The 27,141-nt window shown below is 40.4% G+C and overlaps 2 protein-coding genes across 7 annotated transcripts in view; one reads left to right on the plus strand and one right to left on the minus strand.

Annotated features, from left to right (window-relative positions):
• The window catches only part of MRPS27 (mitochondrial ribosomal protein S27), a 49,608-nt gene extending 40,955 nt beyond the window's left edge, over positions 1–8,653 (minus strand). For 3 of the 5 annotated variants that reach the window (XM_086479458.1, XM_086479457.1, XM_086479456.1), the window contains exons 1-2: positions 8,589–8,653; positions 6,543–6,620 (exon numbers count right to left, since the gene is read on the minus strand). In XM_086479458.1, coding sequence (XP_086335584.1) covers positions 6,543–6,620; positions 8,589–8,652 — 142 coding nt within the window. In that variant the 5' untranslated portion in view covers position 8,653. Of the gene's footprint in view, positions 1–6,542; positions 6,636–7,079; positions 7,237–8,588 lie in introns of those variants that run through there. The other 2 variants (XM_086479460.1, XM_086479459.1) reach the window with 2 other exon arrangements.
• Positions 8,654–8,738: 85 nt separating this feature from the next.
• Positions 8,739–26,732, plus strand: PTCD2 (pentatricopeptide repeat domain 2). Of its 2 annotated transcripts, none has more exons than XM_086479429.1 (10): positions 8,739–8,844; positions 10,916–11,011; positions 13,363–13,492; positions 14,336–14,453; positions 15,892–15,970; positions 17,150–17,241; positions 20,470–20,583; positions 22,100–22,174; positions 22,979–23,092; positions 24,464–26,732. In XM_086479429.1, the coding sequence occupies exons 1-10, from the start codon at positions 8,739–8,741 to the stop codon at positions 24,686–24,688; spliced, it is 1,149 nt and encodes a 382-aa protein (XP_086335555.1). In that variant the 3' UTR covers positions 24,689–26,732. The 2 variants fall into 2 exon arrangements, with proteins under 2 accessions (XP_086335555.1, XP_086335556.1); XM_086479430.1 differs by having other exon boundaries at positions 10,919–11,011.
• Positions 26,733–27,141: the final 409 nt, after the last annotated feature.

Below are 27,141 nucleotides of genomic sequence, written 5' to 3' on the forward strand. Positions count from 1 at the left end.
ACTGTTAGTAAACCAGCCTCTGACACCTCTCTGTTAGTCCCACTGGCCTTCCTTCAAGTACTGATGGGTTGGCTTGTTTTACAGTTCATTTGCCAAAAAGGTCATCTGATCTCCACACCTGTCAATGTGAAGTGAGCGTAACTTGCAGCACCACATCAGAATTGACTAGGCCTTCTAATCTGGCATAGCTGTCAGGGGCAGGAAGCAGCACTGCACCAGTAACATTCTGTGTCTCCAGGGGGTGCAGTCCACGTATGTTCTGTCCACAAAACAAGGGATATCACTATTCACCATTTTAAAAACACACCTCAGTGAATACTGAGGGGTATACAGTTCTAACAGTACGAATGGCACTCAATGCTACTCTGACCTTACAGGTACTCTCTCAGATTACAACACATGTGCAAAGATTTTTGCTGCAGTAAAATGATAAAGCCTTGCTTTGGAATAAAATGGTTGACTCTGTACAATACTGCTGTCTGCCACATCACAGTATTTTGTATTTACATAACACCTTTCTCCCTGAGGCACTTTAAGATGTTCTTCAAAACACAGAAAGAGCATTTATCTCTGGCTGAGGGAAGGCAAGTATTTCATGATCATTAAAGCAAAGGGAAATCCTAGGCAAAGTTACTGAGGCAAGTACCAGCTCCTATGAAATACAGCACAGGATGCTGAGCTGATGTGGGCCACCGAGGCCATGCTATGTCAGATAACAATTCGAACAGTGGATCAACTTTTTTAGCAGCAAAGAAATTTCTGTGGGAATATCCTTACAAGAAGTGTCCGTATTTGACTCTATATTACCCACCCCTCCAGCACTCACAAAGGTCACGATGGAGAGTGTAGGCACAGACTTTGGGGGCATTCACAGTAGTGCTGGAAGTTACGAGAGAATGGATGCTGTGGCCAAGTCAACTGGTCAGGAGCAAAGAACTGGTTAGGTCCTTGCCTAAACAAACTAAGTAAACCATCATCCAACATTCTTCATCTGCATTTCGAGACAGCTGGAAAAAAGAATTCACTCCAAAATCTGCTGTTTGATGACACAGCAACGTGGATCTGTGACAGACAACTGTACAGGTTGGGAGTTCATTTATCTATTTCAGAACTATTTTTGTTATGCATCACCCTCCAAAACTCGAAGGCGATACCTAAGACCATTTTGGGCCAACCCCTGAGCTTGGCACTTCTTTTGTCTAGGTACTTATGAAGATGAAGAGCCCATTTCAGGGAACACTGAGTACTTAAGTAGAATATAAACAAAATGAATACAATGCTATGAGTGCAAGATCCCAAGGCTGTTAGCCATTTATACACAGACCTCCTCTGGGAGAGTTCACACACAGAATATTAATGATTGACCTTTTATGTGGTTCACAAAGACGGAACTCTCCATCAGAACCTTAGCATGGAAAGCAACATCATGCACTTATCTATCAACTCCAGTGTGAGTCACAGTAAAATGAAAGCTGATTAAGCCTTGAAAAATAGAAGACAAATCAAGTTAATGAGAAATTTAGCTTTGTTTCCAGACAAATCACTGTTTCTGCTGTAGTTTCTAGACATGAATAATTTGCAGTGAGTAATTCTTTCCTGGTTTGTTTTCTCTGAAGAACACCTAAAACCTGGCTTTTTTCCTCATATTCACGATTTGAAATAATTCAGCTACCTTCTGTAAATCAGGTTTGCTCCATAAGTTGCTATTCAATAATCAAGATTAAAGCTGCTTCTCAGTTAAAAGCATCCCAATGGAAGTACTAGAATGCAAGAATGTGAATGTCCAAGTCTCCTAGCACTCTTGGTAGTAAAACTGGAGCACTAACATTGGTGTATAAACCAAATACATGTTTTAGTGGCCAAAGCAAAATTCTATGTACATTCTGATACATAAGTGTTGCAAGCGCTTTTATCTGATAGTCATTACCAAAGAGGACACTAGTATATATAATATTTTATACACACTCCCTAAAAATACATTTCTACAAGATGAACTTTTACAAAACTTCAATTAATCTAAAAACCTATTTCTGGATACTGCAGAATCTCATGGATTTAAACAAACTAATAAAACAAATCATAAGTCTGAGCTGAGGTCGTGTACTTCTGGACATGACTTCACAGTTGTTTCTAGAATATTGATAACTGAGATTTCATGTTCATTTGTTCATAGAAACTCAATGTCTTGCTGCCTGCAACAGGGTGATTCAGGACAACAACTGGGAAAATATTGACGCTCACCTTCCAAGTTAGTGGTTATGACATCTAGTACCAGTTTGGTGGCCTAGGAAATCAACAAAGTTTCAGTTTGATTTGCAGTGTGTACCTGTTCACAGCACACAGCCACATCAACTGCCATGTTTGGCTACCATGTAAGGTCACTACCCTCTTATTCTTAGAAGTGGCCCATCGAGGACAGGGTTGAAATCCAATGATGGGGCAGCAAAAGGAAAGTGACACACCTGTGACATTGTTTACCTGTGCTGGGAATGATGGGCAGAGCTAATACCTTAACTTACAGACTAACATTTTGTTTGCTATATAAAGAAAGTCTTGATTTATTTTGAAGACTCAATTAAAATAAAAAGGAAGGCTGATGCAAGTACTTTGCCTTACAAATTTTTGTTTCACATTTCTCTGTATGTCCACATCCCTAGCAGCTTCTGGAAAGAACCACAGCTTTGTACCAAAGCAGGCCTTGAATGGAAATTATTCAAGTCTGTAAAGGCAGCACTGCCACCTGGTGATGTCGATAAGCCATTCTGGGCACCATGAGTTTTTCTAATGAAAAAAAAAAAAGTATTTCCTATCTCACTTGGATTCTGCCAACCCCTAGGATTCTGGCAATTGCTATTCTTCTCATCAAGATGCTTACTGTCACTTAATTTTACCCTTATTAGTGATGAACCAACTGAACTGCTGAAGAATCTAAGTCCAGTCACGCCTCCCATTTCCTTGATACCTCGTTTTTAATAAATGGAGTTCAAATTACTTCTAGACAGGTATCTTCCTACCAGCAAGCAGTTTGTAAATTCCAAATTAACAGATTTTCAATTGCTACCTTTTTGAATAAATGCGCTTCTGTACACAAAATACAGTCTTGTTCTTCCCCATGCCTGCTGCAGTACTGAAGCCTGTGTAGAGACTGTGAGATTGTGTACAGACTCAGGCCCAGCCAGCATGGGTTCATGAAGGGCAGGTCCTGTTTAACCAACCTGATCTCCTTCTATGACCAGGTGACCTGCCTAGTCGAAGAGGGGAAGGCTGTGGATGTCATCTACCTGGACTTTAGTAAAGCTTTGACACTGTCTCCTACAGCATTCTCCTAGGGAAGCTGGTGACTCATGGCCTAGACAGGTACACTCTGTGCTGGGTGAAAAACTTTCTGGACGGCCGAGCAGAGAGTGGTGGTGAATGGAGTTCAATCCAGCTGGTGGCCGGTCACAGGCGGTGTCCCCCGGGGCTCACTTTTGGGACCGGTCTTGTTTAACATCTCTTGTGATGATCTGGATGAGGGCATTGAGTGCTCCCTCAGTAAGTTTGCAGATGACACCAAGTTAGGTGGGAGTGTTGATCTGCTTGAGGGTAGGAAGGCTCTGCAGAGGGATCTGGACAGGCTGGATAGATGGGCTGAGGTCAGTTGTATGAGGTTTAACAAGGCCAAGTGCCAGGTCCTGCACTTGGGTCACAACAACCCCAGGCAGCGCTACAGGCTTGGGGAGGAGTGGCTGGAAAGCTGCCCAGCAGAAAAGGACCTGGGGGTGCTGGTCGACAGCCGGCTGAACATGAGCCGGCAGTGTGCCCAGGTGGCCAAGAAGGCCAACAGAATCCTGGCCTGTATCAGCAATAGTGTGGCCAGCAGGAGCAGGGAGGTGATCGTGCCCCTGTACTGGGCACTGGTGAGGCCGCACCTCGAATACTGTGTGCAGTTTTGGGCACCTCACTACAAGAAGGACATTGAGGTGCTGGAGCGTGTCCAGAGAAGGGCAACGAAGCTGGTGAGGGGTCTGGAGTACAGGTCTGATGAGGAGCGGCTGAGGGAACTGGGGTTGTTTAGCCTGGAGAAGAGGAGGCTGAGGGGAGACCTTATCGCTCTCTACAACTGCCTGAAAGGAGGTTGTAGTGAGGTGGGTGTTGGTCTCTTCTCCCAAGTAACAAGTGATAGGACGAGAGGAAATGGCCTCAAGTTGTGCCAGGGGAGGTTTAGATTGGCCATCAAGAAAAATTGCTTTCCTAAAAGAGTGGTCAAACATTGGAACAGGCTGCTCGGGGAAGTGATGCAGTTACCGTCCCTGGAGCTGTTCAAAAATTTGTTGATGTGGCACTTCAGGACATGGTTTAATGGGCATGGGGGTATTAGGTCAACGGCTGGACTTGATGATCTCAGAAGTCTATTCCAACCTAATGATTCTATGATTCTATGAAGTTTGCTAAACTCATTCATGCTTGGAATGCTGAACTGAGACTACAGAGAAGAGAATAAAGCATATCTTATACAGACATAGTAAACGAGTTTCAGTCTGGAATGGCACCATATCACTCCAGCAGAGAAATGGAACTGACCTAAAAATACCAAAATACTACTCTTTCCTTTAAACATTTTTTCACAGCATAGTTTTGCAGAATATCAGTTCTGAAACAGTGTTTGAAATAAACAAATAAAAGAGTATCTCGTCAACACAAGGAACCCACCCTAGCTACAATCACTAGTTACTACACACAAGATTGTATGCGCAACCATACAACCAACAACTACAGAGCAGACGTCTGCAGGGCTGTCTCCTATTTGAAAATGCTAATACAGCTGACACTGTGTTAACTTGTTTTCTCTTTTCTGTGAACACAAAATGAAAATGCAAAGCAGTTCTTTGAAAAACATGGAGGAGACATCTGCTTTGGATCAAGATCATCAGCAGGGCAGCAGCAAGAACTGTGCTTGCCAAACAGTCATGAAAGGTCTTGCCAAGCCTGGGGAAAGCCAAACATGGACTGTACCAGCACTTGCACAACGATGTTTTCTTCTACAGGATTTCTATTGCCTATAATGTTTGCCAAAATACAGAAGGTGACTGGTTCAAATGCATCCCAGGGCACCAGTCTGTGGCTCCAGCCCAAAAAACACTGCATGAGCAGTCCTATTGACAGTAAAGGGTTATAAGTTATTAACAGCCTCTGCAGGATCCAAGTTACAGTCATGAGCACCCACTGACTGTTTCTGGCCCGTGTACAGCAAAACATGTTGACAATACCAACCTAGCTATTTATAGGCAAATAAGAGAAATTACTGCATAAGAAATATCATTGATCATTTTGTCTGTCTTCCTGCTTGACAAAAGCCCTTGAATTTCACCTGCTGATTCTTCTTTCAGTCTCATACTGTGTTACAAGTAACAAACACAGTTCAGGGGCCCAGGAATGAAAAACAGGAAACAAAAGATTATGCATTAAGGGGTCTCCAAAATACTTGTGGTACAAAATAACATATACGTATTTTTAGCATGGAAAAACATTTTGCATGATGCTTTCTATTTAACATAGTCACCAAAAAGATGGTGGAATTTAATTTCAAATGTAATCTAGCCAAAGAATTTAGCTATGAAATTTGCATGAGAGATCTCAGCACCATATGAAGATACAGTTTTATGTACAACTTCTCCAAAATCATAGAATGGTTTGGCTTGGAAGAGACCTTGAAGATCATCTAGTTCCAACCCCCCTGCCATGGGCAGAGTCACCTTCCACCAGACCAGGTTGCTCAAAGCCCCATCCAGCCTGGCCTTGAACACTGCCAGGGAAGGGGCAGCCACAGCTTCTCTGGGCAGCTTGTTCCAGTGTCTCACCACCCTTGTAGTGAAGAATTTCCTCCTAATACCTAACCTAAATCTATCCTCTTTGAAACAATTACCCCTCATCCTACCACTACACTGCCTGACGAAGAGTCCCTCCCCACCTTTCCTGTAGGCCCCCTTTAAGTACTGGAAGGCCGCTATAAGGTCTCCCCAAAGCCTTCTCTTCTGCAGGCTGAACGACTCCAACTCTTTCAGCCTGTCAACGTTTAGTTTCATTTTTCCCTGAAACAAAAATCTAAAATTTCAACTTTCCCTCCTGCAAAATTCTGAGCAAAATGTTCTTTAAAAAAATGTTTTTAAACAGGAATGCCTTGTAATACTTACAGGTCTTCCTTTGCACTGCATTACAATTAAAACAATGTCAATGAAGAGGATACTCAGAGACAGTCTTAACTGTCAGACACAAAACTATGACATTCATAAAAGCTTTGGACATTGTGAAAGAAAAAAATCAGCTTGTAGAAACCAAACATTCACTAAATGGGCAAATTCTAACTTGTTTCTGCTTGATAGTTTTGAATAGATACTCTAGATTTTTAACACGTTGAGCAGATTTTGACATAGAGCCTCAGAAGCGTTTTGCTCCAAACATTTTTTTATTTTGAAGTATTTACAGGTGATAAACTAGTCTAAAATGAGTTCAGGTTGCAATTAATCAGTCAAAGTGGAGAAAAAGAAACAAACTTTTCTCACCCAGGCTATGCTCCTCCTTTTGTCTCTTTTCCCATTTTGAGCTGTCCACATAGGCTGCAGAAAGAAGAGATCTTCTACCTAATGAAGAAATCACTATGTAAGACAGCTTGCTTAGACATCTCTAAACAAATGAACACTTTATTAGATATCACATTTGTCTACCACATTTACTGAGCTGGATGCATTAAACTGTCTTTATGACACAGCTGTCAGCAGCAGCTACTGTAACAGTTCAGGTTCCTCGTACGCGGATAAGCCATTATCTCACCATTTTTAAAACAGAAAAACTATTCTCTTGAACTTTTTTTTCAGTATGAAACAAATCTTCCCAAACCTTAGCTCTGTATTTAAGAAAATGACAAATCTGTAAAGGTAGAAAAACCCCCAAACAAGAATAAAGGATAGATTCTTGGTGCACACAGACCTTTCTCACCAAGTGCTTGCAATTAGCTAAACGTAGGCATAAAAGCATAAGCAAAAAAGATGAATACACACAAAAAGGCTTTTCTGTTGTTGTTGGACAGGCTTTTTTTCTACCTGTAAAGATTTGTCTCACTGGAAATGAAAGGTTGATGCTTGTCTGGAAGTACTCCATTTTTTATCATCTTTTTCGCATCTTCTGTGAACTGCTGAGTTCACACAACTGTTTTTGAAAGTTTTTTCCAAATACTCTTTGTACCACCTTTGAAATCGGCTCAAGACGCTGTTCTAACTTTCGAAACATAACAGAAAATGGTTCAGTTGGAAGAACAAACCAAGTCTGTGCATCATCCACAGATGACGAGGCCTTGAAGACACATGAGGAATATCTGGATAAAATTTTTTGAAGGAAGATACAGAAATACATGCAGAAGGTTGCAGAAATTAATGTTAAGAAACATTAAATATTTTAAAAATAGACATTACTATGCTACACAGAATTCTTAGCAACTACCTTGAAGCCTTTATCTGAAAATCTATCTGCTACCACTAAAAGTTTGTTATTCTTGAGCGTGAAACAAATTTTCTCCTTATCATCCTTCTGACACGCAATCATACATACACACCCAGCTCTGAACATCACTGCAAATTTTTGTCAAAAAGACCTGGCACATGGAATTCCACAGCCAGAATATGAGAACACATACAATGCTTTACCAAACAAGATAGAAATTAAGAAAATTAAGTATTTTTGTTTGGCTGGTGGGGTTTCTTTTAAAGCTATTTTTCATTATATTGATAAAGGACATACAGAAAGATCTGGGTTTGGGTTTTTTTTAGGATAAAGTTCTGTATGCTCATTCACAGCTAAGGATGCCACTAGCAAACATGAGGCTGTAAAGAACTATTTTCTACAGCACAAGCAACTGTATGGCAGCGCTTTGCTCAGGTAAGCTGGAGGTCAGGTTTGAGCTCTTCACGCCAGTCCACTGCAGAGCGGCTCCAGCAGCACAGGGAAGGGCAGCATTTTTGAGACATGGGCATCCAGCTACCAGGAAGCAGCACAGAGAAATTTCTGCCTGGGGAAGCCGAAAAGGCACAACAAAGTTACCCACCATCACTACACTTTAAGTAAACATTACTGAGTTCAGTTCTTCCCAAAGGTCAGGACTTTTGGAAAAGCGGCTTTTAAAAATCATCAGTCTTGGTTGTGCTTCTGTCACCTGACCTACAGGTTTTGCCAAACACTTAACTGCCACGGGTTTCGCGGCCTCCACACAATTCCGTGTGGCTTCCCGTGACCCGAAGAGGCAGGTCCTAAGATACGAAGCTATGAAATAGGAAAAGTGGAATATCTATAAAAAACAAATTAAAAATATTCTCCCGCACCGTATGCTAGTGATACGCCGTTCTCAGAGCTGTCTCCAATTTACATATATACATATACACACACATATAGGTATGTATAAGTCCCCACACAGCACCCGTCCCTGCTCGCCACGGCGGCCACCGCAGTCAGCGGCAACCACAGAGACTCGAGGACCCGTCCCGCCAAGGCCTGTCTCCCCCGGCCCGGCCCTCAGCGCGTCCCCTCGCCCCGCTGCCGCCTGCCAAGGGACCACCGACCTGCCGCAGCACCGAGGGCCCTCCCGCTCCAGAGCACACCTCGCCTGAGCATGGGGGCGGCCATGGCGCCGAGGGATGAGGCGACCTGCGGCGCGGGGCAGGCCTGCGAGCGCCCCGCCCCTGGCCGCCGCGGGCAGGCCCGGATGCAAGATGGCGGCGGTGTTCGCTGGCGGTTCCCCCCGGGTCGTGCGGGAGGCGGTGTGGCGCTCAGCGGTTCGCCCGCCCGCCTCGGGCTGCTGGGGCTGCGCGCCTGGAGGTACCGCGGGCTAGGCCGCGAGGGCGGGCGGCGGAATGACCGGCCGGGGCCCTGGGCTTCCCGCCGGCTGGAGGGCCGACTGGAGTACTACAGCTCCCGGCAGGCCTGGCAACCGCCGCCATCTTTATGCCTGGCGGGAGTTGTAGTTCCTGCTGGGATGACCTTCTCGGGGCGGAGTATGGCGGGGGGGCGGGAGCACTGAGGGGCTCCTGGTGGGCTGCAAAGCGGGCCCGTTTGTGCTGTGGTGGGCAGGCCGAGCTGGTGCGGCAGAGTTCTCCTGCGGGGAGGGTTGGCAGTGGCGTTGCTGAATTTATGCCGTGCTTGCCGCTGGCTGGATACGAGCCACTTAAAAAAAAAAAAAAAAAAAAAGCCAAATACGCAGCTTCATAAATGCCTGTTTATTCTGGGAGGATGACAACCTTATCCAGGCCCCGGGCTGTGCCTGCAGGTTTTCACCACCACCACAGCACCTGGGTTTTTGAGGGCTTTCAAGGGCGCTCACTCGCCCAGAGGACATAACGGGGGCACTTGGAAAGGAGGTGTATGGCAGAGAGCTCCCCCGCACTGCTTCGCCCCCTGCGTGGGGGTCTGCCCGCCGCTCTTCGCTGGGCTTCCTTTTGGAGCGTGACAGCGCGTCTGGGGTAAAGCAGGTTGGTCGGTTAAGTTCTCCGGGATGGTCTGCACTGCCTGTGCGCACCATCCATCCTATCAATCTCTCTCCTTTTTCCTCGGAGGTCCTTTTATTTGCTTTTGCACTGGTTTGTTTCTATAACACTGTAAGGTATTAATTTAAAGAAGTGGTAGAATTCAGAAAATTTAATTCAAGAACGGCAAAATTCTGCCGCCCCCAACTCTCTGCTGGCTCTGCCTGTGACTGCTGAGTGTCCATGCAATGTGGTGCAGCTATGCCTCGCCAGGCACCAGCATAATTCCCGCATCAGCTCTGGAGAGGCCCAGGACAGGGGTGGTCTTTCGGTGTTAGATCACCTGAAGAAGTCTGTGGGAAGTAGGTGGCAGGGTAACCCAGGCCAATTTCATGCTGCGTAAAGTGTATTTGTTTACCCGTTGGAACTGTTTCCATTAAATTTAATGGTTAAAGGTGCCATTTAATGAATTTTTTTTCTTCAGATTTTGTGAAGTGTGTCGTTAGCATGCTTTGCTTGCGTAGAAAACAAGTGCTTTTATTTGCGTGGCCTGTTACATTTTGCTAGGGAAACGCAGAAGGGGAATAAATAACCGAACTCAGGTCAATACTTGCTTTTGTCCCTTCACGGTTAGAATAATGCTTTAAGAAGCCAAAAATTTGAAAGATGAGACTGTGACAACATATACTATTACAGTGACTTTCTGTTTGAAAATAGTTGGTTGCGAGTAAAAATCTACTGGAGAGCTGGTTTTGTGACAGCAAAACCTTCACAAGCAGCGTTAGAATGACGCTTCTGTTAAAGGAGCTTAAAATGCAGTACAGTTGAGGTCAGCACCCAAAGTTAATTTTGAGATTCTAGGCTCAATGACTCTCTTATCTCTGATGTCTGTACTGCATCAGAACTTCACTAGGTCTCCTGAATGTTGCTACAATCCAAATAATGTTTTTTCCTTTTGTCTTCCTACTTCATTTGGAGCTTCCAGAGCAATGCATTTTACAATAGCAGGACAGCACGTCTGAGGAAAGGAAGCTGTGCCACCAGTGAATTGTGGTGAAAAAAGAGATGACAAGACAAAGTGTTATAAAAACATGAAAGGGTAGAAAGATCTTATTCTTGTGCAGAATCCTCTTGTACCTTGGCTAGGTGGAGAAGAATAGCATCTCTAGTTTTTCTTTTGCGCTTCGGATAAATATGTACTTCTTCATTCTTGTACGCATTAACTCTGGAAAGCTATGACACAGTGCTTGGGTTCTTTTGTCAGTGATGTGAGCAACTGCAATTTTTGCAGTCTTTTTTTAGTGTCATGCTGCCAGTGGTCTGGCATTACACAATAATTAACAGCAGTAATTCAGGAATGCAAAGTTCAGTAGTATTCAAACAGACAATGTGATGTAAAACTCAACTTTCTTCTTTTTTTCTTATAGTAGGGAAGCGGTATCTGCTAACAGAAGATGATATAAAGTTACAAGAATTTCAGCAGATGAAAGTTGCAGTTAGAAATGAAGTTCATGGCAATAAAGGTATTAGTATTTGTTTCATAATCATCATTCTCAATTTTAGCTGGAGTCCTAGGAAGCAGACAAAGTCATCATAATATGACACCAGTTGACCCCATTTAAAGCAAGAGTTTATGGCTTCCTCTTGCAAATGTTTTGTAGCTAAAATAATTGGAAGATCTGGGGCTTTGTAGAATGAAACGGTATTAGTTATGCTGTGTTGGAAAATGTGGGAAAGCTTTCAAGTATGCAAGGTGTTTACATAAGACCTGAAAAGTTTGTGTCCTTGCTTTTCCAGCTTCATCAGGTAGTCTTAATTGAAAATACTTCAAATGTATTATCAGCAGAGAAAGTTAATACAAAGCCTAATAGCTACTTAACTAGCCAGAGAAGGCCTGTGCCAGTGATTTGCTTTTAGTCAGCTCTGTAGCTTTAGTTAGCTTATTCTTTAGATTTTTTTTCCTTTTACCTAAGGTAAATTCTCAGTTGTACACCCAATTCCAGCTGATGTATGCACAGAGTATGAAAAACAAATTCAGGTTTTCCAGACTAACAAAGGAGCAAGATCGGTGTTTTTTTTTTTCTAATGGGGATTTTGTCATGCTGGTTAAAGTGTATAAAATTTCCTTTTTTTAAGGAACATAAATATAAACATAAATCTGTCCTTAATATTTCAGAAAGTTAGGTAAAGCTCCATTTCCTGCACCTGTTTAATCACGTGCAGGTGTTCTAGTGATACAAATTGACAATTGTTCCAAAGCATGTGGTTAATTTTATTTTTTTGTGTGTGTGGCAAGGAAGAGAGAGACGATCAAGTTTAGTTTTATATAAACCAGTTTTCTGTGACGGAGTGGGAGGTAAAGTCAACATGACAATTTTTCTATATTAAGTAGAATTTGAATCGGGCAGTGGCAAGCCGTAGCATTACTGTGTTTTGCTGTGATGATGATATACTCATATTGGGCGTTATTTATGCTGTACTTGAGGTACTTGACTTTATTGCTATGAGTCAGTCACTCTTGCTAAAACAGGTTTGTCAAAGCGAAGTATTTGTCTTTACAGTTCACAGCTGACTGGTTTGGTTTGTACAAATAGTAGACTCTGAGAACGGATGAGAATGATGTGTTAAGCACCTATTAGTGTGTATATGTGCATGGTTTCTGTACTCAGGGTTTAGTCTGGTACTTGAAAGATGAAAAGAAGTAATGAGGGCCAGTAACAAACTTGGTTTAGAAATGGAAAAAGCAGTAATAACTATTCTGTTACATAGAATATGTAACAGCTATTATTTATTATAGTTATAATGCAGCTATTAACCATAATAGTTATGCTATTAGCTACAGCAGTTAAACAACTACCTGTGGCACTTATAACTATTATGTGTTCTTTACAAATACAGTTTGGATCAAAGGTGTTTTTTAAATTTCTGCGCATCTTTGAAGACATCGCAACCATTATATAGGCATGCTTGTATTCCATTCTTCTGACTTCATAGGATTCAGCTCTGCATCGCAGTCTTGATTAAGGACTTGTATTTGCATGTAGCAACAGATTTGCTTCCAGTAGCTGCATATGTTGTTCTCTGGGGTGCTCACTTTGCACTTCTTGTGTAGGATCCTAGCTTGGAAACAGCACTGACCCAGCAACCACTACGAAAAAGTTCACTTACTTGCCCAGTATGGGGACAGGGACGGGGATGGGGGGGAGGGGGGCAGGGAAGAAGCAGCACCATTAGAGGAATGGGGCTTCCAGGTGGTATTGTGATTTTAATCTTGTGTATGTCTGAACCGGAACCTTGAGATTACCAATGGAAGGACTCAGCTTTGTGCTTTCTTTGTCATAGAAAATGTGCTGGATAGAGAAACCCCTTTTTTAGGTGGGAAGGGAAGCAAGTCTGAGTTTATGGCTATGTATAGAAATACATAGATTGTGTGTGAGACTCTTTGTGTTTGCATTAGTTGTGAAGGGGTTTAAATCTTCTGTATGAGCAGTGTTGAGTAGAATTTCTTATGCTCATTTGAGTGCTGAGTGGGACTGGTTTTTGGTTTTTTGCTTACTTTTTAAAAAAAGAACATGAGGCAGAAAATGTCGCTTACAAAACTTCCTTCCTCTTAAAAGTTTTTGTATTACCTGATATATTCCATAACATACACAATGAAATTAAGTTCACAATAAGCATCTTCTTGGTTTTCCAAGTCTGATGTGACTTCATGGGGACACCTAGGCATACTCGTCTGTGAGAAGCTTTATGCATTTTTCTTGATGAAAAAAACAAGCTTTCTGCTTCATTGAATCTCCATGTTTCAGGTACCAAGTATGCAACACAGGTAATGGAATTGTCTATAGACTGCTGCTGTAATGTGTTTTATTTTCAGATCTGTATTTTAAAAGTATTAAAGAAAAATTAAAGAAAAATGGAATGATTCTTGAAAGTGAATTAAAAAAATTACTGCATTTATGTCAGACTTCATCTGATGTGGAACTAGCCAGAAAAGTTATTTACAGGTATTTTTAACAATCCAGGTAACACTCTTTTCTGTCTTTACATTTTTGGCTCTTATTAGATCATCTCAGGTTATGTCTGCAGTTGAGGGCTTGCCCTAATTCAGTGGCTATATGCATAGTTAATCCCTTATAAATGAACACTGTATTTTAATTTATTTTGGATCTTCCGACCCTTCAGAGACTCTCAGATCAAAGCAGAGTCAAGCTACAGGAGTAAAGTGGTGTCCCACTGCATGCAGAATGAATGGTGAGCCACACAGAAACGTCATCTCTCAGCTGAGAGGTAGTGGTGTGTTCAGTGGCATTTTACAGCCAAGACATGCCTGGTTATAAACTGGTCTGGACCTAGCAGTGATAGGGCAGGAGCTTTTGTGAATGAAAGCCTTCCCTGCAATTACAGTGTAGGATCTATAAAGAAAAAAGTGAAACACTCTCTTTTTATCTTTTTATTTATTTTTTAGCATAGGAGAGAAAAAGTTAAGGTATTTTAGCAGGTGCTGCTGCTTAAATAGACTGCTGTGACTTCCTGTGCTATTGCTCTGTGAATAGAAGGTAAAGTAGCTGGGAATTTTAGTGTCAGAGACCCATTCTATTACTAATCCAATGCAGGTTACTTTACTGGAAATAGAAGAGATTACATGTAACTACTTAATTTATTAGTCTGATCAAAACAATATTTTTTTTCCATAAAATCAATCTCCTGTTATCTAAGTGTCATTGGCTGGTGCAGATGGAGAGGTGTGCCTCTGTCATTGCACATACAGATCTTCCCGTCTGTTTAAAGCTGTTTTCCCTTGACAATTCCTGCCCTGTTTGATTAATGTTTTTTAATCTTTCCAATAGGTACCATGAACAGAATGGAATCACAGCCTTACATAATTTTAGATTTGGGCCCCTCTTTATGAGGCTATGTTATGAGCTGGATCTTGAAAGATCTGCAGTAGAACTTATCAAAGACCGGGTAATTCCCTTATATATTTTTAAAATTATTGTTATTATTGCTAGTCCAATATAAGTAATTGGTATGCTATGCATGAGCCTTGCATGAGCTCATAGACTTGAAGTGTGTATGTTACAGTAGCAAGGATGTCTGACATTAATGTAAGGATGCAGATTACATGGGTTTTATTTTTAAAATAGCAAAACAGTAATTAAAAGAAAATTAGATGCTAGTTTGACCAATAACTTTATTATTGTAGTTCCATATAATTGCATCATTTGAATAAAAAGTATTGATTAAAAAATAATTCCTCGAATGAACACAGGTGATGCATGTTTTCCTGCATCTTGTATTGCGTTAGGTCATTCTTGGAAATGAACACTTCTGAGTTTTTAATGTAGTAGACCTCTGAAATCCTGTTGGGTTATTTGCACCAACAAATTCATCATGTTACTCTGTGCTTCAAAATCCCTCTGAACCATGATGATATTCATCAGCTCAGGAACTTGGCCATTTTAGTGCTGAAGAAACTTAAGGACTTTTTTTTGAACATCTGTAAAATGCTGTGTGTGCTATTATGACATGATATTAATCATGCCTGGTGTACAATAAATTAAAAAGATTCTATGCAATAATGTGTCTTCAAAAATCTGTGGCTGCCAGTGGAAGATCATCTCTGCGGTGTTAATCCATTAAGGCATGAGCTATGCCTAGCCAGAAATGGGACAAGTCTTGCTTGGGCTACTGTTGTTAAATTAGGCATGTGTAAGAATATGTGTGGGGTTTGTTTGGTTTTTTAATTGAGATCTGTGTCATTAAGACAGGTCCTGCAGTACTTGCAGGACTTAGTAACTGATGGATAGAAAGGTACTGTACCACTTCTTCAGACTCTGCTGCAGAAACTTAGACTTAATACCTCTGGCATTTTATTTGGCTATTCCCAACACAGTGCGATTGAAGTGGAATGTAAAATATACTTGCTCTTTCTTTTACTACTCTGCTTGTCATTATTCGAGCCTTTGTGCTGATCTGTTCATCATTTGATATTGTGATTAGCAAAGAAATTCTTTCAGTTTCACGGTGGTGGTACTTCACCCCAAAGATATCATTAATCAGCTGCAAGCTGTATTTCTCCTGAGGTTTTGGAGTTGCCATTAGTCAGTGACTCTGCTTGCGTTAACTTAGAGGTCACAATCTGTCATTTAAAAAAAAAAAAAAATTAGTGAGAATCTCCGGGAAATTTCTGTTTAATTTTAGTGAGCTTTCGACCGTACTGAGTCACGGCTATTTTAGGGATTACTTGACAAAGGTAAAGGCAGGGAACCTAGGGAGTTAAATGTTGAACTTGTGAAGTTGGGAGTTATTCCAATAGGAAGACTTGCTAAATGCTGTGCACAGTAAGAATGCTCACTGTCCTAACTTTCTTTACACATGCTTTGTTCGTATGTTTCTTCTCCAGAATTTGCGTGGTTTTTTCTCAGAGAGTACATCGTTCCATATTTTGATGACTATGTTGTTTAAAAAGGGCCATTTTGAAAGTAAGTTCTGTGTTTGCTGAGGCAAATGCATTTTAAGGATGATGCTTCTCATTGTAAGTGTGTGTGTGTATAAATACATATTTTTAAATGAATATTACTGATTGGTTTATGGTTTTGGAAGGCCAAACATCATGTAAAAGAGTGTAGATGTGAATGAGCTGCACTGTAGTGTGTAATAAAAATGGAAGGCTCTATTTATTTCATAGTTCTGATGGTATTCTTACCATTCTCAGTTTCACAGAATTGTAATTTTCCAGGGGGTCTTTTTTCCTAAACCTTCGTCTCTAAAGGTTTAACTTCTCTTTGGTTTGTAATTTCTGGTAGCTTTTTGTTTTCTCTATTCAAAGTTTGTTTTATGTGATTTTTGGAACAGTAAGTTCTTCAACCATATTTTGTGGCAGTTCTGCATTTGTGTCAGAGCAGGGAAGAGTACACTTTTTTTTTCCTTTGATAATGAAACCAGACCGTAGTCCTCTCTGGATTTGTCTTGCTAGCATGCCCACACAGGGTGGCTACTGCAATATTTAAGTTAAATGCTTCAAATCAGTTTGGCCCTTTGTGAGGATAAAGGGGAATCGTCTGACCTGACTGAGACTTTCCATGAGAAAAAGTTAAAATTAAAATTAAAAAGTCTTAAATTGAGCATGGAGTAGGCTTTTCAGGCAAATTCCTTTATCTGAAATTTGTTGAACATGCAGCACGCGGTCTCTTGACATTTGGCAAATCTAAGTCCAGCGTTGTCCTGGAAGTTGAGACTGAGCCCCTATAAAAAGAACTAGGTCAGAGCCTGAATGCAGTGGTGTAGTGGAGCATGTGCGTTACTGAGGATCTGTTAGATATTTTGCCTAAGACGGTGGAAGCTTTAATTATGTGTTTAAAAGGCTTACTTTCTGGGCAATTAGGAAGAATGAGAGTGGCTTTGTCAAGTATCTAGAATGAAAATAATAGAACAGTAAGGCCAGATGCTAATGTAGGGGAGAAATATTTACATCCAGCTGACCCTAAATTAAACTTTTTGAAATGCATTAATTTTTTAAAAGTAACAGATTTCAGTTTACATTCTTATTTTGAAATAGGCTTACTGAGCTCATACCATGTTGCAATTTTATTTTTTTTTTCAGTTACTGAGTGTACAGCCTTAAGTTTGTGAAGTGAGTAGCACTAATGTCTTTTTGATAGGTGCTTTGGAAGTTCTGGTAGAAATGAGAAAGCAAGGTATACCTTTCAACAAAGAAACCTATCTACTTGCATTTGCGATATGCTACAAACTGGTAAGTATTTTCAGTTTACATGGAAAAGTATTTGAAATGCCTTCTCTGTCTTACTTTTTTTTTATTTTAAAATTTCCATATGTTCACAGTCATGATTTCTTATCTAGTGCAACTATTTTAGACATTTTTCAGTCCTAAATTGCTTCATCGTGCATGGTGTGGTGCACATATGTAGCTTCCCATACAAACTAATGTCACAAAGCAAATCTCTAAAAAATTATGTGGACGTAAGCACTAAGGAACAAGTTTGATAGAGCCTTTGATTAGCTGATAGTATTCTTTCTGTGGGATCTGTGCATCTCTTCAGACTTTACTCTGTGCTTCAGCCTCAATATTGGTTTTATAGTCTGGCTTCCTTAAGAGACGAGGCATATATACGATACACTCTGTTTGTCAGACATCTCCCTTCCATTTCTCCCCTCCTCCTCCAAGTAACCTTGAACCATTTCTGTAATTGCACCCAAATTTGACAAGGATTAGAGTTCTCAAAGGTAATCTGTTGCTACATTCCTGATGAAAATGGGCAGCTGAGTGGAGAGAAGAAACATAAATGAATGCCTTCAGTGAGAGATAGGCTACCCCTTGAGCTTGACTGTATTTTTAGCTCAGAGAAAAAGAGCATAAGCACAGTAAGAACTAGGCTATATAGGTTCTGTGAGTGTTTCCTTAGAACTGGTTCCCTTTTGTAGCACAGTGAGATCCCCATACTTTTTTAAAAATTTTGATCTTCCTTTCAAGATTTGAATCAGTCCTGCAATTTGAAATATTAACATAGGCCCTTCCCAAACTCAGTAGGAAACTCTTCTTCCATTTCCTCATGTTTTTAGGAAGAAAGATACTAGTTGAAGGAAAACCATACCACTAGACTAAACTTCCTCAGGTTTCTCAGTTAACTGTACAATGAAACTGAGTGCATATGTGGTAAAAAAGAGTTGGCCTAAAATGATACCTCAGCAGTAGTTTATGTGGTGCTTCTGAAATTCTCAGGACTGCCTTTACGTGAGGGGAAATGGAAGTAGCCATTTGGCTTTGGTTTTTGTAGAGTGGGGCAGTAGACAGAGCTAAGAAAGAGCTGTGGAAGTTGTCTGCTGTTAAAACCAGCTAGAGACGATGGTTACAGTCAGTTTAGGGAGGTTACCAGTTCTAGGTAGAAGGCACTTTTTGTAGAAAGTTGTGAATGTACAAAGACTGACACTGTGCTACAACCAAAGTTTATAAGCTGGTGTTTGCTACTGGCATCCACTGAGATAGTATTCACCACTTCAGGGTTGCTCTTTGGTCTATACTCTGCCCATTTAGGTACAGGCTTTCACATAAATCCACTGTGTTTCTCTGAAGTATCCTTTAGTCCCTCTGCTGTAGCTTCTTCCCTAAAATCTTTACGTCATTCTTTCCATGGCCTGCTGTCAGAAGGCTTGGATCCATGGCATGTGCAACAGGAAGAGGTTCTTGAGAGTTACGTTTTCTACTACTTCTGGCCCTACGTGCATTGTCAGTAGAGAATCTGGCCCATCATTACTTGTTTAGCAAATTGATAAAAACAAGAGGTGAAATGATTCGAAACAGTCACTCTGTTGTTTTAACACCCACAACAAATTTGTAGGGTTTTTTTCATTAAGATAAAGTACTATCAATAAGGGAATAAGCTGTAGTAACCGTTCATGCGCTAAAGAGGATTAGTTGGAGGTCTTTCAAAAGCTTAATCTGTTGATTCAGCTGTGAGTGGTAGGAGGAGAAATTGTGAAGCTCAGTATTTTTGCTTGTGATGCAACATAAGAAACTTAAAACCAAAAAACTTTTAAGGGAAAATATCTTCAACATGCACTACTTGAATACTGGAAATAAAGGAGTTGGTATCATTAAGAGCAGTGCTTGATTTTTACCAGGTTAATTCTTGGTTTCTTTTGAATAACTGTGCCAGAGACCAGTACAGAAAAATGTACAAGGCTTAAAGCTCAGATTATTGCTAGTGGATAAACAAAGGATTTAATGTTTAATCTTTGTACAGAAGTGTTTTAGAGGTCAACTCTAAAAGACTTCTGGGATGTTTTAAATCATTGTAAGGCACTGCTGTCCTCTAAGGTAACAAATGGTCCTTCTTTTAGAGCAGGAAAGGGCTATATGCGTTTTGATGACAGCAAAATATTTATATAATAATAATCAGTCTTCTGGTGATCAGAATGTTCCTAAATTTTCAAAGAACGTGTTTTAAACCGCAGGTTACTCATGTGGTTTAAGAAGTAATTTCAAAAGCTGTGCAGACCATTCAACAGTGGCATGGAAAAGCATCCCTTGAACACCCGAAGGATGACCCCATTCCTTAAGTCATGGCCAGTATTTTGCAGGAATGATACTTTGAACAGTAGAAACAGAAATCAATACCAAATACTAGGAAGGAATATGAAGGCTTTTATCCATGTTGGTGGTACCAGTTGTCACAAAACTTTCCTGCTGCCAGCTTTTAAGTTTGAAATGTATTATTTTGTTTGGGATCTGGTCAGCTGTACTCATAATTTCCAGTGTGAGAAGTGTTGTTTTTGAGAGTTGGTGGTTTGTGAGATAACACACAGGTAAACTCATTGCCTTTTACTGGAGGCTCCTGTTGAAAATAGTCCAAGCAGTAATTGAAACTTTCTATGTTGGGAAACAAGCAAATGTTTAAGTCAAGGTGTTAGAATATATACTTTGGAAACATCTCGCAAGATTTAATCCGTAAGAGAAGCTAAAAACTGAACGTTCAAATTTGCACATACATAGAGTTCTTTAGTGCAAAGGTGCTGAGTAGTTCAATGCTTAGAAAACATTGATTTTCATTAACTGTCTAATGTAGCTTTTAGAATAAAGTAAGGACAAAAAGTCAATTTTCTTCCTGATTTGGGAATGATTGGAAAGTGGCAAGGAAAGTGGCTGTTGGCTTTAGCTTACTGCTGGGGTGGTTTTACCTCTCACAGAAGCCAAGACAGTTAGGGCAAAGCATATATCTGTTAAAATAACAGAAGTTATTTTTAGCCTCTTCTGAACTCTGTAGCTATGAATATCATATTTTGCTGTTGTGTTTCTCAAGAAGTGCTGCACAGAATCTGGTTGGTCAGGTTCAGATCTGGATTGCCTTGGTGATCTTACAGTATGTTGATTTCTGTATGTCTTCTGAATGTGGTTGCAATTGCCTACAGTCCTTTCAGATCCCAAGAATAACAAGTGCAACTTAGGTTTGACATTTCTATGCAGGACAACCAGGAGTCTTACAAAATCTCTGCAAAACTGCTTGAAGAAGCACAGCTAAAAGGTGACACATTGCCATTGCGAGCCTTCTCCTTTGCTGCGGCAACTGCTTTGAAGCAGGTATAGTACCTTTGGTTTTGATCTGAATCTCTATAGTTTTGTCATAGTAAGATGGTGAAAGGAAGCTAACATAGAGGAAGCATAAATGATCTGTGTAATAACTTCAAGTTAGAACTTTTAGGCCCCTGTAAGAATAAGTTATAGACAACTCCTACACAAAGTGAATGCGGAAATTCTGAAATCTAAATGTATATCTTGAGTCTAATGCACAGGTATTTTGTGCTACTGATGATACCATACAGAATATTTTTAGAAAATGCAAGAGAGCTGGGCCAGCAGGTTTAGATGTAACCATAGACACAGTCTATACTGCTATGTAGTGATGGTTTCCTTTAAACAGAATTAAAATGATAATTTAAAGTACATGCACAATCGTCTCTTTAGAATGTTTATCTTGGGAGGCAAACTCAAAGGCTATGATGTGCATTGCCCTACTGGGAGATGGCCTGTCTTTTCCACATGTTTCTTCAGGGGCGTGTTTTCATGTACCTCATGTGCCTAAGTGCTGATATGAAGAGGCTCTGCTGCAGTGTGGGGTGAAAGATTGAGCAGGAGAGTAACAGTTAGGAAATTCTAAAATCTATTTCCTCTGTTGTTAATTTGTGTATACAGCTTGAGGAAATTCTAAACCTTCTTTTTCATGTCTAAACAGAGGTCAGAGGCAGCGTAAGAGGTAGCAATTTGATGTTACTCATGGATTTGAATGAATGAAGTAGAATTATTAAAATTTTCTTATGCGTTGCGTGGTCTTTTTTGCACTGCCTCTGTGACAGAGGCACTGAACAATAGCATCATTGAAGTTAATTTATTCATGTGCACCGTGGCATGACAGGACTTCTCATTGGCGTTGAAGTTAAAAACCCAGAATCATTCTTTCTGAAATAACATGAAATATCCATGATGCTGTTGCTTTATGTAAAAATCAGTTAAAATTCTTCTTTCGCAAACAGGGTAATGTTCCACATTACACTTAACTATTCCTTAAGCTGCATGGTCTTTGACAGTACATCTTGCTGGAGTAAGATGTTTCTTGATCACACGTAACAGTGATTGGTCTAGTAAATGTCAGTGTAACATTCACTGTCTATACGCATCAGTTAGTGGCATAGAAACAGTGCTGTAAATGTCTGTGTCCAAAAGGGTAAAAGTGCTGGGCGGCATACATACCCATATTAACATACGCTGCACTTCATTTAGGTACTCCGACATGTGTCAAACTGAGCATGTGTGTAGATCTTTTATCTTTTAGGTGCTGTCATGCTCAGTGTTGGTTACATGCTTCCTTTTTTCCCTGCTGATCTGAGGCAGGGAGTACTGTCTGATGTGCTAAAGAGCTAGATGGCATGGCAACTCCAGTGTGGGGTGTTTCTTTCACAGGCTGGGTGCTGTTTGGAGTCTATGGGTTCTAGATGCTGGTTTGTGATTCATTGAAAAGTTGTGAAAGCGCTGTTTTATTGTGGAAGTGTGTCACGCACATTTAACCATATTTTTTTTATTATGTATAATTCCTTCCCAGAATGATGTAGCGCAAGCCAAATTTTATTGTTCCCAGACAATGGAAACAGAGAACAAACTGTACAATAATCTTAAAGTAAGTATCCTTACTTTGTATTAGAATCTTGCAGGGAAGTATGCCATACTGGACAAAAAACTCCCACTGCAAAGTAACGGAAGGACAGCTTCTTAGTAGCACAGGCATGTATCAGTGCTGTATGATTGGTGAGATTGTTTTGGAGCCAACAATTTCTGTCAGTTCGATGAGTTACATTCTGAATTGTTAATGCCCTCCCCCAGTTTTTTAAAGTCGCTTCCTACCATGGGTGTGAATGGAAAGGTAGACCAACCCTACATCTGTGAGTACAGACCCGTGAACTATTTCTAATTATGACATTGTGACTTTTTTCTTTCTTGCTACAAGAGATTTAAAAAAACACAGCTCCAGGTAAATGCCTGCCTTAGCTGTGTTCTACCCACTTCAGGCCTCCTTCAGCTCTGTGAGCCTTAACCACCTATGTACATACAACTTTTTTTTTAATTTATTTGCATGGTCTACAACCTGAGAGAGTCTACTGCATGTGCCCTGTAAGTGACCTCTCTAAGCTGTGGAGTAAAACACTTTTACTCAAGAACAGCTAATGCAGCACAGTCAGAGAAGCTGTGCCTCCTGGCTCACCCTTCCTTTCCAGGTCCCAGCTGTGGGAAAAAACCCAACAAGCTCTGTGGAAATTGATCATTACTTCTGCTTTCTTCGTGGTTAATCAATTTTTATCAGCTCAGCTTCTAGAAATGTTTTTTGTCTTGCTTTGCTTCATCTTCCTCAAACACTTTTTTTTTTTTTTTTAAATCTGCATTCTGACAGTATATGCTATTTGTGTGGTGTGGTTTTATTTTAAAGGTTCTTGTCCAGCTCCAGTCTGGTTTGCTAGAAGAAGTAATAAAGACATTAGAGGCAGCAGTGGAAGTAGATACTCCTCCCTTTGTGAAAAAAATCAAGTTTTCTGAACAGGTGGTAAGTATGTAGTAATGAGAGGAGGTCCACAGTGCTTGGCTGAGCCATGTTGACAGTGGTTCAGCTACAGAACTTCAGATGCCTGAGTTCACCCTACTAAAGTTGTTTGGGTTCTGTTGCATTCAGATGCCAAAGCAGCTGGCTGGCTTTCTGTGCTGTTGGACAAAGCACTTAGCTGTCCACTTCCCTTTTTCGTTGTGGATCTTGGTCTTAGAAGATCAAATTCCATACAAATGTAGATGAAGCATTCCCTAATGGCATTAAATAATTTAATCCTTTGCCTTCTATGCTATTTTCATTTGATGTAAAAACGAGAATAAAGTTCTGATCACAGCAATATGGTTAGGTTGGTAATATTTGCAAGACCTGTGGTGCTATACAGGGAAGTGTGATATGGCAAATAATAGCTTTTGATGTTTTACTGTATTTTACTATAAAGAATAGCTTTTACAGTATTGATGACCAAGAAATCTTCCTTCAGAGCACATATGTGCCCCTGTCAGCTTGACAGCATTGCTGCTGCTTTTCCTGAAACTAGTTTACTAGTGTATTCATTTTGAGCATGTCTATGGAACAAGATATTTTAAGACTGTGTTAATAATTAAATGCTTAGCCTTTCACTGCTGCCTATTAAACCAAATTAATAACTGATACGTAAAATAACAAATACTAGGAGGAAGGCGGGCATACCTTTCGAAACATACCCCTATATATAAACTGCTCTGTTGAAAGGAAAATTTTTTTAAGCAACATTTGATTTTACGAATTCCTTGCAATAAAAGTTGCATGTGTTAATGTTGTATTTTGCTTTTGTTTGCCAAACTTGTAACAGTCCCTAAGAAGACTAAGCAGTAGTCCTAACCCATTCCTTCCACAAAAGGTTATTGATCAATAACGATTTTTAAAGGATTTACATACACTTGAGTTTATCCTTTATGTATGGCATACAAAACTTCTCAAGTGTTCTACAGTCTGACTTTGATTGATTTGTATTGACTGTACATTTTGTATGATACATAATAATAATTAGAATTGTGCTGATCTGGAAAGTAGATTCCGGGAAGCAATTAGGTTTCCTGTGTTTAAACAGAAAATAGTTGTGTTAGTCTGTACTAGGACTGTACAACTTTGAGGAAGTTTTAAATCTAATGAACTCTTTCTGTAATAGGTATCCAGTGCATTTCCACCATTGTCTGGTGAGGTATAATGTGTGCTGCATAAAATTCTCTTCCGATGAGTCACTGCGTTAGCCACCTATCTTACGTTGTGTACTTTTTTTTTTTCTTTGAGTGATTGCTTGTCCTCAGTGTGGTGGTTGAAAGAGATCTTCACTTGCTGAACTGTAACAGTCTGTCATTTTGTCCTCTGCAGCTGGATACAGTCAGGGAAAAGATGGAAGAAAACCCTGACCTTTCTGCCAAATTAGGAGATATTTGCACGAAACTACAAACTTCAGGACAGATAACCACGTGCACGCTGGAAGACATGCTTTTCCAGATTCCTAGTTCAAAGAAGACCCCTGCAAAGCTTTTAAATCAGAAACAATTGGGCTATCAGGCTGCTAAACCACTTTGGTCAAATCTGTTGTTGGAATAGTTCAGTATTTGATGGCAAACTGAACTGCTGTTAGCATCTCTTAGAAGGCAGGTTCAAATAACATGTCTTCTCCCCTCCTCCACGATCAGCAATTTTTGAGCTATTTGTGTGAAACTGCATTTTAAATACGGATCCTGTAGCTTCCGTGTTTCAATTTTGATGCTAAAAACAAGCCATGACAGTGGGTATTCGTGTGTTGTTCAGAAATGGAGTGATAGAACAGTTTGAAGATTCTCCTCAGGCACTTAACGCAGGATTTTTCTGTGCTAAGCATCCTGATGGATGTGAACAAGATGGTATGTGTGTCTGACCTGACTTCTGTGGTTCCCAAGAAGAAAATTCCGTCTTCATCAGATGTAATGTTCTGACTGAAAGGATAGATGCAGTCCAGAGTCTAGATAAGAGTATGGAAGTGCTTTGTTTATTCAAATTCTGTACACCTCAAGAGAACCAGAGGAAAGCAGGGTTCTTTTGTTCTCTTTCGTATCTTTCTCTTTAGAAACAATATATTAGTATCTTTTTTTCATACCAAATGGGATCATGGAAGTGCTATGGGAGGTGGCATGGTAGCCAGCTGGTTGTTTTCTCATTTGGGAGAGATTCCTGAACAAAAATCAGAGTCTCAGAGTGAGTGGCCCCACATACTGCTTCCTTCAAATTTTCTGGTATTAAGCCTCCCAGGATAAGCAGATCTTGATACCAATTTGCCACTAAGTCCTACCACGTTTCTTAGATCACTTTTTTAGATTAGAACTGTGTATCATCTGTATAATTCACTTGTATGTAGAGCAAGTGATCATAAAAACAGTATAAAGAAGCTTCATGTTGACCCAGCTTTAATGACTCCAGGCCAAATGTGCTTGGTTTTAGTAATAAAAGGCTGTTTGTAGCTATGAGCCCTGTATACCCCAAAATCTTTTCTAATTCACTGTCTGAAATAGAAGGAGTTGAAAACAACTATAACTTGGCTGGCACTCAGGCACTTTTGATTTACTTCTGCGTATGAAGTAATGAGTCTGTTGGTGCAGAACTTGGCAGTCCTGTGAGCGCAAGACTAGGTGGAGCTCAGCTTGGTACTCTCCAAGTTGGGCCACCTTTACTCCCCTTTGGCTTCTGTTATTTTTATTTTTATTTTGCCTCTCCCGCTCTTGAGCAAATGTCAGAACTCAATGGATTCTTTCTGTGAATGAGTTTGTGTGTGCTGGGTGAAACTGTTGAAGCCAGTGAGTCACTGTGAAGAAACAAGAACCCATCCATGCAGAAACATCCTGAGCCCATCAAAGCAAATGTGGCTACAGCAGGCCGAGAGGTTTCCTTCTGAGGCTCTAACACTGTAACTCATTTCTGTCACCAGTATGGCTTGTTAATACTACAGTGCACAAAAGTGTAACACAGTGGATGGAATTCCATGCAAGTGCAGAATAATTTGAAGTTTGTCTCACATTTTTCTGAAATACGTGCACACTTTTTATGCGTGGTTGCATGGGTTGAAGTTCTTCATATGTTAGTCTAAGAACACAGCTAACTACTTGCCTGTAGTACTGTGTAGCACGTAGTTTCACGCATAATTCAGGAGTTCAGGTTTTTAACTGTTTTCCCTCAGTAGGAAATTCTTTCAGCACTTCCAATACAAGATAGACCCTTATGTAGCTCCCAATCTTTTATCCACAAATATATTTGAAACAGGATTTGTAAAGGCTGTTTGCAGTGTGGCAAGAATTAAGTTTCAAAAAATGAAAGGAGTGAACTGCTTTTCGATTGGTACTATTAGGATGTGTTTGATGTAAAACTACGTTTTTATAGGCAATAGAAGGTGGTTTGACCCATTTAGCCAGTTACACAGCAAATATATAAGGTCAGTTCTGTTCAATTTCCTTATTTGGCACTTTCAAACTAGTAATAATTGTAAGAAGTTGGTTCATCTTAGGGCTGAAATGCATATGTTTGTTTTAATCTGAATTGGCTAGGTTCCTGACTTAAGCCATATCCTACCTGCAACTGAGGTAATGATAACTAATATTACAATCATGGATGAACCTTGAAACTAAGGAGAAGCCAACATTGTGAAATTCAATTAATAATTTTGTGTGTGTGTGAAAAATCCGGGGGGGAAAAAAAAGCATTTGCATTTCAAAGTGAATCTCTGCATTGTTTTCTAGGTTTTGCTGCAAGAGACTGCTCTAGTAAATGCTGCTTAAAGGTCTATGTAGTAAGCAGCTCAGGTGAGGATCTAAGGGCTCTTTTGGGTGCGGTTATGTGAAAGGGATTGCTGTTTTTCGTATTCGAATATTCTTCCTGCAGTAAAACAAAACATGAGTTCTGTGCATGTCTTTGCATTCCAGCAGCTTTTCGGAAGAGTGAACAGTGATCCAGGGGACAGCAGGTGGCGTTCCTCGATCATACTTTCATACTGACGTGATTTCCGGGGATAACTTTACTTGCAGTGACAGTTA

The sequence above is a fragment of the Leptosomus discolor genome, chromosome Z (assembly GCF_034619465.1).
Source record: "Leptosomus discolor isolate bLepDis1 chromosome Z, bLepDis1.hap2, whole genome shotgun sequence".
Lineage (NCBI taxonomy): Eukaryota > Metazoa > Chordata > Aves > Leptosomiformes > Leptosomidae > Leptosomus > Leptosomus discolor.

Coding starts and splice junctions, on each gene's coding strand:
- PTCD2 (XM_086479429.1), top strand. CDS start 8,739: ATGGCGGCGGTGTTCGCTGGCGGTTCCCCCCGGGTCGTGCGGGAGGCG. Junction 14,454..15,891: donor TAGAACTTATCAAAGACCGG/GTAATTCCCTTA, acceptor TTTCTTCTCCAG/AATTTGCGTGGTTTTTTCTC. Junction 17,242..20,469: donor TTGCGATATGCTACAAACTG/GTAAGTATTTTC, acceptor ATTTCTATGCAG/GACAACCAGGAGTCTTACAA.